The following is a 17943-nucleotide window of genomic DNA, read 5'->3' as shown; positions in this document are numbered from 1 at the left end:
GAGACCAGCTAATGTAAAATGTCATTAGAGTGCTACCAATGGGTAGTTTTATACATGCCTGTTTCACTCCATTTTAACTGAGATCAAATTTACTATATGTATTATATAATATACAGTTGTAAATTTCAATAAAGATATTTGAAAAAAAAATTCATAAATACTCTAAACTTTTTTTTTTGCCCTTCTATATTTTGTATAACTTGTAATATTTATAATTCCATGATTTTTTTTTTCTATTGCAAATATACCTCTAACAATAGGGGTGTTCATGATTCGTAAGTTTAACATGTTAATGTGTGTTAGATGGGAAAAGTTGTGTTAAATGGAGAAATATTTACATCTTTTAGCATGTTAAAAACATATAACATTAAAGACGGTCGAGAGTCTGTTAATTAATCGGCTAAATAGCCAGCTGAGCTCTACACCATTTTGTCTATTGTCGTTTTGATAGGTTAGTTGCTCGTAGTTCGTGTTTGTGTTGTGTTGTTTTTCTTTTGGAATTTTTTAAACTATAATAAAGAAAATGACAAAAATAATAATAAAGTAATGGATAAAAAACTAGGACAGGAAACAAGGAATAAGTGAGGTTTATTCAAATTTAAGTTCTCATAAGTTCTGCTTTCTGCTATAGCTATAACTTAGTTACAATTATTGATTCGAAAATTGCAAGGGTAAACGAAAATTAGAAGGATTTTCGTGCAACGTGTTATGAATGGACGTATAGATATCTGCTAGCAAACAAATTAAAGATAGTTGAATGTTCTATGAAGTAATTTATAACATTTATCTTCGTAGGGGTAGTAGTTTTTACGAAATTTGCATATGAATATGATATTTTGTCTAAACAACTAAAAATCAATTTATTTTAGCAAATATCATGAAAACTACTCCTACGAAGATAAAGGTCATAAACTACTTAATAGTACGTTAAACTAGCTTTAATTTGAGTGCTAATAGACATGTATACGTCACATGGTTCCTGAGATATAGATTTTTCAAAATAAATTAACTAACTACTAATCTTTCAATACATTTTTAAGAAATGTTGCTTTTTAAAAATATATATCTTGACTATTGAACGCAAATAGCTCTATTAGGGCTAATATTTCAGAAAATTTAATTTACTTTAAATAATGTTCTTTTTAATTGTTCGGACAAATTTTCATTTGCAAAATTTATATTCATATGTGAATATCATAAAAACTACTACCCCTACGAAGATAAGTGTAATAATAAACTACTTTATAGTAAGTTAAATTTCCTTTATTTTGAGTGCTGGCAGACATATGTGCGTCTTATAGATCTAGAGATATATTTTTTCAGAAATCCAACATTTTGTACGAACAAATAGAAATTAACATTATGTGAGATTATTTTGTCAAATATCATAAAAACTACTACTCCTACAAAGATAAACATAATAACTATTTTATAATAAATTTAACTAGCTTTAATTTGAGCGCTGGCAGACATCTGTACGTCCTATGGTTTCTGAAATGAAGTTTTTCAAAACTCCAAATTATTGTCCTAACAATTTATAAATCAATTTATTTTAGCAAATTTCATGTAAAGTATTACTCCTGCGAAGATAAACATCATAAATTATTTTATAGCTCATTAAACTAGCTTTAATTTGAGTGCTAATAGACATCTGACATAGACGTCACATAGTTCCTGAGATATAGATTTCTCAAAATAAATTAGCTAACTTCTAATCTTTCAGTACATTTTTATGAAATTTTGCTTTTTAAAAAGCTATATCTCGAGAACCATTGAACGTAAATAGCTCTATTAGGGCTAATATTTCAGCAAATTTACTCTACTTTAAATAATCTTCTTTTAGATTTTCTAGTGTTGTTGGTAGTTTTTAAGATATAGAGCTCCGAATTAAAAAATGAATGTTTTTTAAGCTTTCGAAACAGCCGCCATTTTTTATTCCCCCTACCTACCTATACTTGGCAGACTCATCTGTTCCGAATCATAATTATACATAGTTTTCATTAAAGCAATCATACAATTGGGGTGAAAGAACTGCCTTTTTTTCTTTCTGGCTCTTGTACTACTATGTTCGTCGTCGGAAACGAGTTTGTCGCGTCCCAATAAGCGTTTAGCTTAATAGTACAAGAGTCGGGTGGAAAAAGAAGTTAGTTAGTTCACCCCAATTTTTTTATTACTTTGATGAAAACAAATGAATAAAAAATCCTGGAAGATCCCTTGTTGACCGTGTGTAATATGAAAGGAAGACGGTCCGGGTGCGGTCAAAGAAAAACTCAAATAGTGATCAAACTATTTATATTGACCCAACGTTTCGTCCCACGTTGCAGGGCTTCATCAGGGCTAAAACAAGATACAAACACTTGAATGATGTAAACATAAATGAACTGAGTAAATAAAAAAGAAATAAACAAAGACAAATTAAAAAGACATAATGATTGGAGAAGTTTGTCGGAGGGTGCGGTCAGCAAAGAACAACATAAATAAACAAAACCATATTTATCATTAATCTACGGTCAACTATAACACTTTCATGAAAATTACATTTCTTTACTAATCGTAAAAATTTAATTAATAATTGAATAATAAAAGGTTTTAGACAATTAATGAAAACGGAAAACAAATATAACAGATAAAAAGGAGGAAATATAAGATACAGTACAAACTAAAAGATAATTGTATTTTGTATCAAAGAAATAAAATATTTACAAAAATATAATACAAATATTTGGTTGAAAAACGATCTTTTTTCTTTTTTTATTATTATTCATCCCATTAGTAAATTTCTCTTCTTTGAATAATGTTCTATTAGGTTTTCTAGTATTGTAGGTAGTTTTAACGATTGTTTTTTTACGTTTTGAAAAGATACCATTTTTTATTTCCCCTACCTCTACTTGCCAGAATCATCAATTTAGACTAGTAATTATACATAGTTTTCATTAAAGTAATCACAAATTGGAGTGAAATAACTGACTTTTTTCTTCTCTTGGGCTCTTGTTCTACATTATAATGAGAGGCATTTTTTTTAATCATTTTTTATTATCTAATCCTATATTTGTATCAACATTAATTTATTTTGTATTATAATATATATAGGCTTATATTATTGCTTACTATTAACTATAGACGTGTAGGCAGTAGACATATTAATCAGACCATGTATCATTTCAAACCCCGTCCTCCCCAATGATTCGGTGCATCGGCATACTAATCAATAACCTATAATCGATTTGTTACTTCGATTTGAATCTATCGAATTTCCTCACATTTTCTGCTTATTCCGTCGACTTTCTTAGGCAAAGTGATGGTTAGGGAGGAATTGCGAGACTTAGTAAATGGTAGAGTAGTACTTTCTTAATGTAACCTACCGTCGGTTCCACTCATTTTCTCTCGGATTATTTTCTCAATGTTAACCTTTTCATGAATGGTTGAAAAAGGTGCGGTGTGCCCACTCTCTTTCTTCTATCCTCCCACTCCATCCGTTTCCCCTCTCCTTCTATACTTCATTCTGTTATATCATTTCCTTATAAAAGGTATTCTTTTATCTGGTAATAATTTGTTCTTTTATTTTTAATGTAATTGATCTGTTATTTATTTTTTCTGGGATATGATAAAGCATAGTAGTTGGGTGGAGTTTTCGATGGACTTTTGCAAAAAAGTAAATTAGTCAATTAACTGACAGTGAACAGAAGAAGAAATTTTGTGACATAGGTGATTATATATTTGTATTATAGGTAATATTAAAATTATTAGTTTTTGTGTTATGCCCCTTTTAGTTTGTCAAATTTTTTTTTTATTTTTTTTTTTTTGACTTGAGCCTCCTTACTCCTTGAATAACAATGTCAAGAAAATCGTAAGTCGTAAGTACTTCAAGAAAGTTTATTGGGGTTATTTTAGACTGTAATACACAATCATATAGTAAAAATAAAATAAAAAAATAATATTTTAAAGTAAAATATTTATACTAGCTGAGCTGACGAGAGGCAGATGGTGACTGAGAAACAATAAATTCACGGACACGTTTTTATCACTTAGCCCAACATTGAAAACAATGCAAAAGGAAATTGCACAATATAACCGCGGCTGGCAATTTTCCTCTCGATAATGCAGTTCTATGTCCGTATAGAATGCAGTTATATTGCCGTATATAATGTGAACAAACAATGCCTGATTTATGAGTCAAATATCGACGGTGGCACTTAATTTCAATGAACGCTACCGAATCGCGGTTTTGCTTTAGTTAGTGAATTATTAATGATATTTGTTCTGCAAGACATTTAAAAACTGAGGCATCGATAAATCGATCATAATATCGATTGTGCAATCTCTATGTCTCATCGGCCACTCTGGGGAAATCCAGATTAATGTAATGAGTAGTGTTGGGTTTGTGGAATGATTTCTTTCATTTCCTTTATTTATTGTTAACATTTTTCAATAGTTTGTATTTATCCTTTGTTTATTATTGGGAATAATGAAAAATGTTTATTTTTTTAAATAAGCAAAATGAATAGTACTTTAGAAATTTTTTTTAAATATTCATCATTTAGGCCCTGTCAGACTATTTCAATGAGGATAAGCGCGAGCTGACATTAAAGAACATTTAATTTTACATTGACTTGCCGAGTTTAATCAAAATGGTTAGAGGTGTTTTAGAGAAAATCGAAAAAAAAATATAGTGGCACTTCCAGTAAATCGATTATATCGAAAAAAAATCCTGTCAGATCCCAGGATAGCCTTAAATATGTGATTTCAGTTCAGTACAAATTATTGTTTTTTAGCTAGGCTGATAACACATGCACACATATTTTAGTAAAATCTATTTTCTTCAAAAACTCCAATTCTAATTTATTCTTGAATGCAATGCTTTTTTTTCTTATTATCTATTTCATATATCGGTAATTAAATGTGAAAATGGTAGAATCCATGTTCCCGATAAGGAGTAATGGCTGGTAAACGGTTATCGGTACTAATATTTGACTATAGACAAACACGAAACCAACTTTGTTCATTGATGTCTAAAACGTCAAAATGGTAGTAAAAATTAATGATTTTGAAGACAAACTTGTTTTAACTTTCTCCATGAATATATGGCTTTGTGAGAATGCAAAAAGTAATTTGTTTTAAAGATATGCGTCCATATTAAGGAGCATTTTAATGTCGAAGATAATCGAAGTCTCAGGAGTCTTAACATCGACCCACTTGTAGCAAGGTTAAACTAAAGCAGGAAAGTTTCTCCTGTAAATGTTAGCTGATAAGATTTCTCAATAACTGAAAGTTTGTGTAAAAAATGATTTATGGGAGAATGGAGTATTTAAAGTATTTTCATTTTATTGTGCATTGATTTACTTTTATAGTGCCACAACTCGAAAAAAAAAAAGTTTTTTTTTTAAATTTGCTATTACATTTAATAATATATACAATATAGATATTATTATACAGATATGGTTGTATAATATTCAATATATATCATTGACGAATCATGATTTTCCGTGGTGCAGTAAGGAAATATCGGCTCTTAATAAACAGTTGCACTAGTTTTTAATTATAGTTTTTCCTGACCGCAATGCGAAAAATCTCTTCTTAAATTGAATACAAATTTATTGAATATTAAAATATACTTTTATGTGAAAATATTAAAAACCAACTTTGTTGATTGATGTCTAAAACGTAAAATGATTGTGACAATTATTGATTCAGAGGACAAACTTCTTTTAACTTACTGCATGGGCCTTGCGAGGTTGCAAAAAGTAATTTGTTTTTAAGATATGCGTCCATATTAAGTAGCATTTTAATGTCAAAGATGAAGTCTCAGGAGTCTTACTATCGACCCACTTGTTGCAAGGTTAAACTAAAGCAGGAAAGTTTCTCCTGTAGATAGTTTGTTACGTATAACCTTTCTTAATAACAGAAAGTTTGTATGAAAATTGATTTTTAGGAGAATGGACGTCTAAAAGAATATTCACTTTATACGAGCAGAATATGGTTGGGGGTGCGGTCAAAATAAAAGACAAATAAATTTATGTAACTTATTTATTCGTGCCAACGTTTCGGCTAGAGTTTCCTGTCTTCATCAGGGCTAAGAACGAAACAAGATAACAACCAATGAATATAGAAAATAAAAAATAAACAGAATGACATAAAGTGAATAATTTTACAGAATGGAATTAATAAAATGATTTATATAATGCAAAGAAGTATGAATATGTTAGTTATTAATAATTTAAAAATTAAAATATAGAAATAAAAATAAAATTGAGAGAAAGAAAATATATGTATCCAAAATAATTTGTAAAAAGGCAAATTATAAGTAAAGTTTAACCAAAGAAATGAATAGAAAAAAATATTTAAAACAACAATAATAATATATGGTTAACATAATTAATAACGTGGGTAAGGAAAATTGAGAAAAGAAGGGGTGGAAAAATAAAGATTGTTATTTTTCTTATTTTGATGATTATTTCATACAAATGGCATAATATATATAAAGGGACTCTAATATAAGAAGGAACGGAAAGAAAAGTAAATATAAATCGATGCGCGATTTTAAAATTAATAGCATTACCCTATAAAGGGACCTTAGTACATTGCAATCTGAAAAGGTAAATATAAATATGAAAATATATAAATATAGATTAAATCGAATGTTATAGCCAAAAAACTTAAAAAGAACAAACAAGCATGTGGATCCCGACATTTGTTGCTTCCTTTATTTTCCAAGCATTTGTATAATAATGTACGTTTCGGGTTAGCAGCAAAAGTGGCATACTCGTAGATCCATTATTGAGATGTCTGCTTCTATTATTATTATTGATTTAGGTAGGTTACAGCTCTTCACTCCCGTTCACTCAAAAGGGGCCTTTATCAGTAGATTTTGGGCTTATACCAACTTGTAACACTATTATTTTAATTGCGTTTTGAATTTTGTATTGCTGGAAATAATGTTTTAGTACCACTTTTTTTTTTATTCTTATTCCAAAGAAGAACAAAACAGTTCACTTAAAGATAGAGATAATTGTTAATGATTAATCGTTTAGGAGTGACCTGCCATTTTGCCTTTTATTTATTTATTTTTATTGAAATTATATAAAAAGTAAATTATTGTTGTTTGTTTATTGTTTTTATTGAAATATTCCGTGAATTTAATTTCATGGTTTATATTAGTATGGTAATATGGTTTAAAAATGTTCATTTATTATATTGCATTCCTGTATGATGTTGTCACAACTTAATCCAGCAGTTTAATATTGTTGACAAGATTTACTGCATGTTATTCATATGATGGAGCCTTGAATTTTATACAGGTTGGATTGATTTACAATACTAATTGACTGGCCTATACCTTCTTTTTGTTTATAAATATTACAAATCTTGATTATTCCTTTGATCCTGAAATAATTATAATTTTTACTGATTGATAATTGAAATAATTAAATTTGATATCTATACCCAATTGGTATTTGCTACTTTTAATTACTCTTAAAATACTTCTTTAATTGTATTAATTTCAATAGCATTCGATGGAGTTAATTTAAATTTGAAAGAAACCATTTTAGTCTTAATTTTAAATTTTCATCAAGTTTGAATAATTTTCTATTTCTGCTTGAGTGCGTAATGTACTAGACAAACAATCTTGCCTGTGTATAAAAATATTAAACAACAGTGCGACAGGGGATCTGTGAGACTCATATTCATATTTAATGATAAGAGAAGTTTGTCGGGGGGTGCGGTCAGCAAAGAACAACATAAATAAACAAAACCATATTTATTTATTTTTTGCCGACGTTTCGACCTGAATTTCAGGTCTTCATCAGGGGTTGTGGCGTAGAAGGTAGGCCTGCAACTCCTATTATTAGGAGTTGCATTGAATATGCCTATTCATATGTATTTGGTTTTCTGAACTAATCTATTTTTAGACTGCATAGCCTATTTCTATGTAAATGATAAGGTAGAGTAATATAGGCATAATATATTGAATGGTTACTGTGCCTTACAGACTCAACTATTGCCATACAGAAGTTAAAGATACCTGTCGGATTGTGGGTTATAAAACTTTATAACAGATTCACTCGTATCGCTGCTTACTTTAGTGGCATATCTATCATAAGGAAGGGTTTTTTTTTCTTTTGATTAAGATATATTCTATAGATACATTGGGGTTCCTTTGTGATGACTCTTCTAGTTATAATACAAATATCCATATAGTCTCAAATTTTTTATTTTCTTATCATTCCTACATTTCAGCCACTCCACTCAGTGTCTAGGATCTATCAATTAAAAACTTCAACCACATTCTAATCATCAAAAAGTATTTTCAAAAACATTCCAAATTCACAAATTTCCCATCCCAATATCAATATCACAGCTAACATTTGTTATCAAAGTGTCGTGGGCTATTATACCTTTGTCAATTTTTATCATAGTCAATATCCTATAAAACATTATTAAATTAGGTAACTATATGTACTAATCAATTAATTTTGATCATAATGTGTTAAATTACCTATTATCATCACAATTTCGCTTGTAATTATTTAGTTTACAATGTTTATTTCAGTCGTATCACTTTATCAACATACCACACATGTCAGGTTTGGCATATTCTCATTATATTTCCAATTTTATTCTACTATTACCACTACTACTAGAGTGGCTCTACAATCCCGTGTCTAATCCTGGCCTCCTGCAGCAGCTTTCGCCAATTGTCTCTGCCCCTTACAGCCGTCATCCATTTCCGAAGCCCCAGTATATTTGTTGCATCAGCAGTAACACCATCAGCCCATTGCAACTTTGGTCTTCTCCTGGTACCATGGAGTGGCTCCATCAGTAATTTTCTTGGTGGATTCTCACTGCCCATCCTAACAGCGTATCCTGCCCATTTCAGTCTTACAATTTTCATCACTCGAACTACATCGGACTCCTTAAACTTAGTGTACAGCTCCTGATTTTTCCTTCTTTTCCATTCTTCTTTCAAAGACTGGGAGTTCCTGTTCACAAGCCCGGGAGGTAGTCCAAGTCTCAACCCATACAGCAAGACCGGGCGCACTATCGTCTTATAAACACAAAGCTTCGATTTTCTGGAAAGAGCTCTACTACGGAACTGCCTTGCCATAGAAAAATTGCACCGATTTGCTGCTATGATCTTATACCAAATATTTTGTTCAGGTGTGTTGTCTTGAGTTACCAATGAGCCTAGATATACAAAAGCATCAGTCTTCTCGAATTGGTATTCCCTGAAGGTCACCTCCTCTCCAGGCCTAGGCAGCACTCCCGTAATGATATATTTTGTTTTTTCAGCATTGACTCCCTAGCCAAGTCTTCTCGCAGGACCCACCAATTTTATTGTAGTTTATTATTTATTCATATTAAATAACCTACCAAATTCAACTATGTATTATTTATCTTATATTAAAACATTATGGTCACAAATTAATTTTGCTTAAAATTTCAGCATAATGCTAGTTCAATTTTCTTGTATCTATTTGAAATTGACAGTATTATTAATATTTTCCGATATATATCAATAGCTTTCAACTTTTTCCTTTTGAAAGTAATATTTTCTTTATGAAAACTATTATGGTTTCAAAATCAAAATTATGCTTATTTTTTAATACATGTTCCACCAATGCTGTTTTCTTTGGATCTTCATCTTTATTTTTTACATCATTATTATGCTGATATATTCTTTCTCCCATTAATTGTTTAATTTCTCCTATGTATATTCCTGGACAATTCAAATATGGCACTTTATATACCAATCCTAATTGATTTTTTGCTTCTATTTTTTCCTTTATTTTGCTGTAGTATTATTACTGAGTGTATAAGCAGCCATGTCATATTCTTTAACGGATCTCTGTATATCACCAGATAATCTTTTTATGCAATCACATCGATAAAAATCCGCACTGCCTGTATTTAATTATATATAAAACTCTTCTAGCTTCAGGAAAGTCTATATTAAAGAAAGTAACCCCAGTCTGCAGTACTATCTTTGGAACATGGCCATTTCAGAATAAAATCTTAACTTTTTTTTTTAATATTATATTTGGCACTATTTATTTTTAAAATAATTAAACCAAAGCAGCGATATTTTGTCTATTTATGTGTTATATTTATATATTATTATTATTATTATGTTACATGTTATAGGAAATGCTGTTGATTCTGTTCATTAATATTTGTTTGTTTTTTATAGTTTAATAGAAATTAATATGTGTGCATTAATGTCAATAGAACAATGGTAGGAGTTATGACTAAAATGGAGGTCGCTGTGGGAGATCGTGTGCAGGTGGGAGAAGACAGAGGAACCGTTCTCTACGTTGGTCCTGTCCCTCCTACAAAGGGCACTTGGCTGGGAATCGACTGGGATGATCCTCTGAGAGGGAAGCACAATGGGGTCTATGATGGAACTCGCTATTTTCAAGCCAGGTAGTAAATAATAGCTCTGTGTTTAGTAAAGTATTATGATATGCAATCTGTTACTTACACAAGAGGTAATATTTAATTATTTTGTCCATTTTTTTTTTTTTTTGCAGGTATGAAACCTCCGGCTCGTTAGTAAGACTGGAAAAAGTTCAAAGTGAACAGAGCATTATAAGTGCCATTCAAGAACGCTATGGAGGCACTGGACAAATCATGGACTCGAAAGAACTGGAGGAAATTCAGCGAGCCATTAATGCTCCTCTCTTTATGATGGTCGGATTTGATAAAGTCAGCGAAATGCAAAGGTGGGAGAGTATTTATGTCTATTCGTATTTATAAATTATTTAAAAAACATTTATTAATATTTTGGTGAAGAGTATGGATGTGTAAGATTCATAATAAGAAATTCGTGTTAAAAAAGAAGTTGATCACAACCATCATTTTGAACAAATTTGTCATAAATTATGCTCAGGACGTAAGGGATTTTGATCTTCACCTAAAACCACTTTGTTGAGGGATAAAATTGGTATTTTATATTATAATAATATGTAAAAGTGTAAAACTTTCTTTTCAGTACTTTATTTTATACCCTTTATCGACATCCTTATTCTTCATATCATCTGAACAATGTTTCAGGCTTTTCTGCCCCATATCAAGTTCTACAAATAAAAATATTTACAATTAATATGCAGTTACAATCAACCCATTTTAAATTGCATTTTAAAAAATGCTTTGTAAAAAAAAAATTTACACTTTTACATATAAATAATTCAATATGTAACTATTTATACATTTACTTCACTTATCCTTTTTCACATCTAAAATGTTTTTGAGTATAAGCCAAAATTTCTTAGTTAATTTTCTTGTTTTTTCTCTCACCTTATTAATTTTTGGAAATATGCCATGTTAAATTGAAAATAATTTTTATATATAAAAAATTGAAAATAAGTCCTATTTTTTATATTAAAAAGTGATTTTATATTTCAAGTGATTATTGACATTCAAATGATATTTATAAATTTACCTTTTAAATTATACTTTTTTCTTTTTGTCCACTTATGTATCCTAATTTGAGTGCACTGAGCCCTGAATTATTATTACTTTAGAGATTTGTTTAATTTCATTTCTCTATTCTGGGTATTGATTCTAATTTATTACCTTACTAATTAAAATTGTTTTAAAAATCTTTTTTATTTATGAACTAACTAAGTATGTAGCTCTACAGCCCGAGGTGGGCCTTGGCTTACCTGACAACATTGCACCAGTCCTCTCTGCACAACGCTCTCCTCCTCCAGTTCCCTCTACAGAGATTTTCCAGGTCTTTTTTCACATCTTGAATCCAATGTCTCTGAGGTTGTTCTCTTCTTCTGCTACCATAATTTTTCCAAGTAGAATTCTTTTTTGCATTCTTGATTCATCCATCCGTGCTATGTGAACCATCCATTCAGCCTTGCTCCATTCCAAATACCTTGCCCGTATGAAGTGGACAATGTCAAAAGATCCATTTAGCTCATATATTTCGCTTTTTTCCCGGATTCTCCATCCTCTTTCAACACATGTCCATAAATTTCATGGAGAATTTTCCTCTCGTAAATTTTCAAAGCATTTATTGTGGGGGTGCAAAGGGTCCAAGTTTCCGCAGAATATGTCACTACTTGTTTTATATAACCTTATTGTTGTCGTTCGTGACAACAGCGATGACTGGAAGAGTTTTATGTTAGTGTAATAAGCCGGTTACCTGCCATAATCCATCTGTTCACTTCTGCTGATATTTCATTCATTTTGTCCACTGTCCAATTCCTCCTGTATCAGTTGTAAAATTAAATACTTTTAATTATATTAGACATAGTTGTTTTTTATATTTCATTTTATATAAATAGATTCTAAATATTTTGTACTTCTTACATCCTCTGCTTTGTTTAAAGTTTTGTCTCCTTTAAAATTAAAATCATTGTTATTTTCTATGCTACATTTTTCTAATGCTGTGGCATTTGTATTTTTATGGTTTTTAGTATTGGCCCTTGTTGATTTATTGTATTTCTTAAATTTTGTGATGCCTCAGCCATGTAGCATTTGTTATTACATTGTTTGCAGTTTATTTTATAGATAAAATTTTGCCTTTGTTCTTTGGTAGTACATTGGTGTTTTTGGTAGTACCACTAAAATTAAAAAGAAAGACCAGGCACGATAAAAAATTGTTTCTTTCTGCTGTTTGGGTTTGGAATTCAAATGAGAGCTGCAGCAGGGGTTAGCCATTTTCACTTTAAAAAATTGGGAAATTTTGCAATAAGATAAAAAATATGATAACTTAATTTGCCGTTTTCATCATGTGAATGAGATGAAAATATTTGACACTATCATTGTCTTTGGTGTAAAAATGATACGAGTACCAACTAACTCAGGGTTCTTTCTCTAAAGCCATCCAAAACTCTCAGGTCAACTCAAAATAAATAATAATGACAAGTTTTTAGCCGTCCTTCATTCAGGAATAATGACTGAGTTTGGTTCATTTACCCTTCATTCTGGAATGATAATTGAGTATAGTTATTTACACTACTTAAGAAAGACCTGATTGACTTTTACTATTAAAATTATTATTTTTTTTTTAGATTAATCTCTCTTTGATTGAGTTAAACATTTTTTTTGTTCATTTGTTTCAGTTCATTCGATACCTTATCAGTTGTTGGATTGCGTGAACATAGAATAAGCAATGCTGGAGATCCTGGCCAATTGGAAAAGATGTGTAGTAACATCGTCGAACTGGATCTGTCGAAAAATCTTTTTAAGTCATGGTTGAACGTTTATGATATTACATTACAGCTTCCAAAGTTGAAGTTTCTCGACCTGAGGTAAGTCATTTTCATTTTGTTTTCCTTATTTTATCTAATGACTATTTTTGTTCCTTGTTCATGATTACTAAAGCTTTGTATGCATGCAGGAAATGAAAAAATTGTTTGACCTTAGCATTTTAAATTTTATTCATCAAGGGAAAAATTTGGTTCCGTGTCTATTGGTAGTCAAATTTGTGTTTGGGAATCCCCATGTCCCCCATGGTTGATATCAGGAGATGATGGGACCTCTTCATCTGACTTAGGAATGCATTTGAAGAGGGGGCTGAGGAATATTTTAGAAATCGGGGAAATAATCAGTATCAGTCTAATAGTGATGGGGCTTACTAGGTTGTTTGAGTCAAGAGTATGTCTGTTAGTAGTCCTCAGTTTAGGCTGAGGCTGTTTGTATGTGCCAGCTCTGTGGCCGTCCTGTCGGTGTAAGTGTCCTAAATAAGGGGTTCGTATATTACTGGAGGCTATCAAAAAATCAAAGAATTTTCGAGACAGAATCAAGAAAATTCTGTCATAATCGGTAGTTAGAGTGTCGTGCGGATGTGGTCCATCATTGCTCTTTGAAGTGAAGTATGTCTCACGATTCCTCTGAGTATACTGCTCTGAAACTGTTGGAGCCTTTTGGCCGTTGTAGGTGCTATGTTGGTCAGCATAGCATAGGTCAGCGTACGTAGAGTAACAACATTGGGGATTAGTATAAAAATGATTATTATTGGGTTTAGAGCGGGTTGGTACATCGATGTCTGATATCAATTTTATAATACAACATCCTCTACTTTTGCTTGCGCAAATATATTTTCCTTTATGCTTAGATATTTAGATAACAGCTTCTCCAATGTGGCTCAAAGTTGACAACCTTTGGAGATATTATTGATTTATTATATTATATCAAATTTCATCAACTACTTTTGCTTACCCATGTGAAAATATAATTTCCTGGATAAAATAATTTATTCTCAAACTACTAATCATACATAATCTTGAAATTTATGTAATTATTTACCCAATAGTAATATTCAGAAAAAGGATATTTTATAGAAAAGAAAAAAAAGTACTTGAATATTGAATATGTGACAAATTTAATTAGGGTATGACTTCTTACCTTGTCTCAGGTAAGTTTATTAATAGAAAGATATATCTGCTGATGCAGTGAGATAGGGATAAGATGTCATTTATGTCCGAGGTTAAGTAAATAGATAATATCTATGATTGGTGAGCCCTTGTCTTAGTTTCATGCTCGGGAAGTATCCTGTCTGATAATTATTATTGGTACTGAAATTGAAAGTTGTAATATTGATATTGTAACAATGTTGCCAGCTTTTTCCTTACATTAAATCTCCCATCACGAATGCTTATTTCTATTTATACAGAATTAACAGAGTTAGACCTTTTCTGAAAAAGGCATAAATCAGTACAGTAATTGAAGTATCTATCTATCTATCCGTGGCGCTACAGCCCAATTTGGACCTTGGCCTCCTCAGCGAGCCTTGGCCATGTAGCTTGGTCTTGTGTGGCCACTCTCCAGTTGCGGATGCTCAGAAGTTCCCTGCAATCCCTGATGACGGCATCCTCCCATCTCAGCTTTGACCTGCCTCATCCTCTGATCCGATGCAGCCTACAGTCCAGCAACTTCCTCGGGATCTCAACCACTGGCATCGCCTCATCGAAGTAATAAATACGCGAAGTAATAAATAGTCCCTGAAAGCCTTCGATAAATTATTCCATGTCCTGGGTATAATATTAAGATATTAAATGGTTGATATTTATCCTATTCACTATTGCTGATCATTTATTATATAATCAAATATTTTATTATAATGAGTGAGAGGGTTCAATGGCATCAAATTGCTGATTGTAGGACTGTATTTATTTAGAATTTTTATACTTAACTTGATTTTACCATTTCTTTTTTAGTGAAAATAGATTGACTTATAAAGACTGCAACCCGACTGATTTGAAAGATGGATTTAGCAATTTAGAGTTTTTGGTCTTGAGTAAAGTGGAGTATTCTTGGGAAGATATTTTAAATTGTGCTGTTATGTGGCCCAACATTGAGAGGTTCCAGGTTAATATATATAGCTCATATTCATTTATTTTATATTATTAGAGGAAGATAGTGGCGGTCAATAAAGGTATCAAAATAGTAAAAGAAAACTATTTATTGCTAACCAAAGTTTTGCCCCACTTTGCAGGGCTTCGTCAAGTGATAAGAATGAAGTTCTGTTACCAACTAACTTTTATTCGAGTTGGTAACAGAACTTCATTCGTATCAGCCCTGCTGCAAAGTGGGGCGAAAGGTTGCTTAGCAATAAATAGTTTTCTTTTACTATTTTGATACTTTTATTGACAGCCACCTGGGGACTATCTTCTTCCAATATTTTATATCATTGTTTTTTTGTTTTAATAGTTATGTTTTTCTTATTTCCAGATTTCATTTAATAAAATAACATCATTATCAATACCACCTTCTGGTATACTTCAGAATTTGAAAATATTAAATATCGAAGGAAACAACATCTCTCATTGGTCTGAAATAGAAAAATTGGGAACATTACCAAGGTAACATTGACTAAAACAATAAAATTATAACTAGTTTGTATACCTCCAAATAAAAATTCATTATTCTTTTAAAGAAAAATAAAATAAACTAGATTTTTCCTTTTAGATTGGAAATTTTAAATGCATCCAATACTGGTATTACTCATATTTCTCTTGCGACTCCCAATACATTATTTGCTTCCTTAAAATATATTCTGATATCAGGAAATTTCATAAATAACGTAAGTCATTGTTAACTATTTAATAATTTATACATTTTGTTAATGTTTTATTAAATAACAATACTGCTTAGTTATATTATTTTTAAATAATCTTATAATTTAGATAATTATTATATAAATCGAGATCTTTGAATTTATTACATGATTTTCTCCAAACTGTCCAATCAATAATAGATCCATTTTGTACAGATAAAGAGGAGGGTGCAACTCGCAGAACTTCCTTTATCCTTAACTATCACGCTATTAGATACGAGCACAGATTTTATGTTAAATTCATTTATTTTACAACGAGGTGTTAATATCTGACCATAAATTGACATGAGGAGAAGATGGTCGGGGGTGCGGTCAGTAAAGATATACAAACAAATAAAACTTCTTTATTTGTGCCGACATTTCAACCAGAATTTCAGGCCTTCATTAAGGATTAAAAACAAAATGGGATTCGGAATGTGCTCATGACAAACTTAAAAGCGCTTTCAGAAAAAAAAAAATTAAACAATAACAAACTTGGAAATATACACAACAAAAAATTAAATATACAGTAATTGATACTAACAGAAGATAAAATATAAGATTGTAGAGGTAAGAATTATACAAAACAAGTGATAAAAAAAGTTATAAAAAATCATGTAAATAAAGAAATAAAAATAATTTCTTTTGCACCTTTAATTTTGTTTATTTTTCATTTTTTCTGAATTAAGATTACAGAGGCAGTGGGGGTTCAAAATTAATCTTACCTAGACTGTTGGCCAGTAATAAATAAAAAAGCCAGGTTCCGCTTTCCTGGGTAATTGTAAATTTTAGAGCTTTAAATGAAACTTTAATTCATTCTATAAAGTTAGTGATAACTGTACAATGCTGATCACCATTTTTATTTGATGTTAATATTGATTGAAGAATTATACTTTGAACATTTAACTATGAATTTTATTTATATGAAGTTATATTCTTTAAATTACTCTTACTTAATTACTTGTTGGAGTCAACAAATGTTTTGATGAGGCAGTCCCCATCTGGTTTATAGCGGATTAGTACCTGAATCAACTTAAAGTAATCCATTTCAAAAGGGGTTTTGTTATAAGATAAAATAGATATTGAAATTTGAGAATATATTAAGAGATAAATGGAAATAAGTTGTAGAGAGTGGGGTTAGCCAAAAGAATATATAATGTTGTTAGTGATTTAATATGAATTTAGATTGTTGAGAAGTTGTGTATTGCTTAGGTGAGATGATGAGACTAGATGAAATGCTCTTACTTGAGGTGAGCGGCAGGAACCCAATATTGAGATAGGTGTCTATCACCGAGTGGCCCGGTTCCTTGTAGTGATTTTAGGTCCAAACTGTAAGGAATTATCCCTACCAAGGCTGGTTGTCCCTGTTCTGGATGGTACCAATACTGATAGTTTCTTGTCGGTAAATGCGCTCCTGGTTGCCTTAATATAATTAAAGGGTCCTCCCATCTTAAACCTGGAACCTTTGGAACCAGCCTTCGGCCTGAACAAAGGATGTTGTCTTAATTTGTTTTCAGCCCTGAAATTCAGTTCAAAACACCAGCACAAATAGTTTTACTTGTTAGTGTATCCTTACTTACCGCAGATTATTATTACGATTGAAAGGTTTTACACTCTTATTTGGAAAGAATATATTAATATATAATTTATTCAATTTTTTGTGACTGGTATTTATTTATTAAATAAATCAAATGGTATCCTTGTTAAGTCTTACACTCTTTCTTATATCAATAGTCCAATGTTTTGGCCAGTTCGTCCATCCTCAAGGATAATCTCAAATATAAATTCACACCTCACATCAAAATTTAAAAATTGTTTTACAGGCTATTTTGTCCAGGTCATCAATTACAAGTCAAAATCTACCTATTTTTTTAAAAGATGAATGGAATATGGTC

The 17943-nt window shown here is 30.8% G+C and overlaps 2 protein-coding genes across 3 annotated transcripts in view; one reads left to right on the top strand and one right to left on the bottom strand.

The window, feature by feature from the left end:
* Tbce (Tubulin-binding cofactor E) overlaps nt 1-17943 on the top strand; it is a 43080-nt gene that overhangs the window by 10588 nt on the left and 14549 nt on the right. The window contains exons 1-7 of one of the 2 annotated variants that reach the window (XM_067050202.1): nt 7167-7295; nt 10225-10419; nt 10527-10718; nt 13074-13262; nt 15171-15321; nt 15685-15815; nt 15922-16036. In XM_067050202.1, the coding sequence (XP_066906303.1) occupies nt 10229-10419; nt 10527-10718; nt 13074-13262; nt 15171-15321; nt 15685-15815; nt 15922-16036 (969 nt within the window). In that variant the 5' untranslated portion in view covers nt 7167-7295; nt 10225-10228. Of the gene's footprint in view, nt 1-7166; nt 7296-10224; nt 10420-10526; nt 10719-13073; nt 13263-15170; nt 15322-15684; nt 15816-15921; nt 16037-17943 lie in introns of those variants that run through there. The other variant, XM_067050203.1, reaches the window with a different exon arrangement.
* Nucleotides 8636-9103, bottom strand: LOC136796447 (uncharacterized). Its single transcript, XM_067050206.1, has one exon. It carries the CDS (start codon nt 9101-9103, stop codon nt 8636-8638), a length of 468 nt encoding a protein of 155 aa, XP_066906307.1.

Source organism: Halyomorpha halys, unplaced genomic scaffold (assembly GCF_000696795.3).
Source record: "Halyomorpha halys isolate HHAL.00 unplaced genomic scaffold, Hhal_1.1 Scaffold772.1, whole genome shotgun sequence".
In the NCBI taxonomy this organism is placed as follows: Eukaryota; Metazoa; Arthropoda; class Insecta; order Hemiptera; family Pentatomidae; genus Halyomorpha; species Halyomorpha halys.
The sequence above is the reverse complement of the archived record's forward strand: the minus strand, read 5'-3'. Positions and strand labels throughout refer to the sequence as shown.

Bases quoted from the DNA above. Each gene is read 5' to 3' on its own strand.
- LOC136796447 (XM_067050206.1), bottom strand. From the start codon at position 9,103: ATGGCAAGGCAGTTCCGTAGTAGAGCTCTTTCCAGAAAATCGAAGCTT.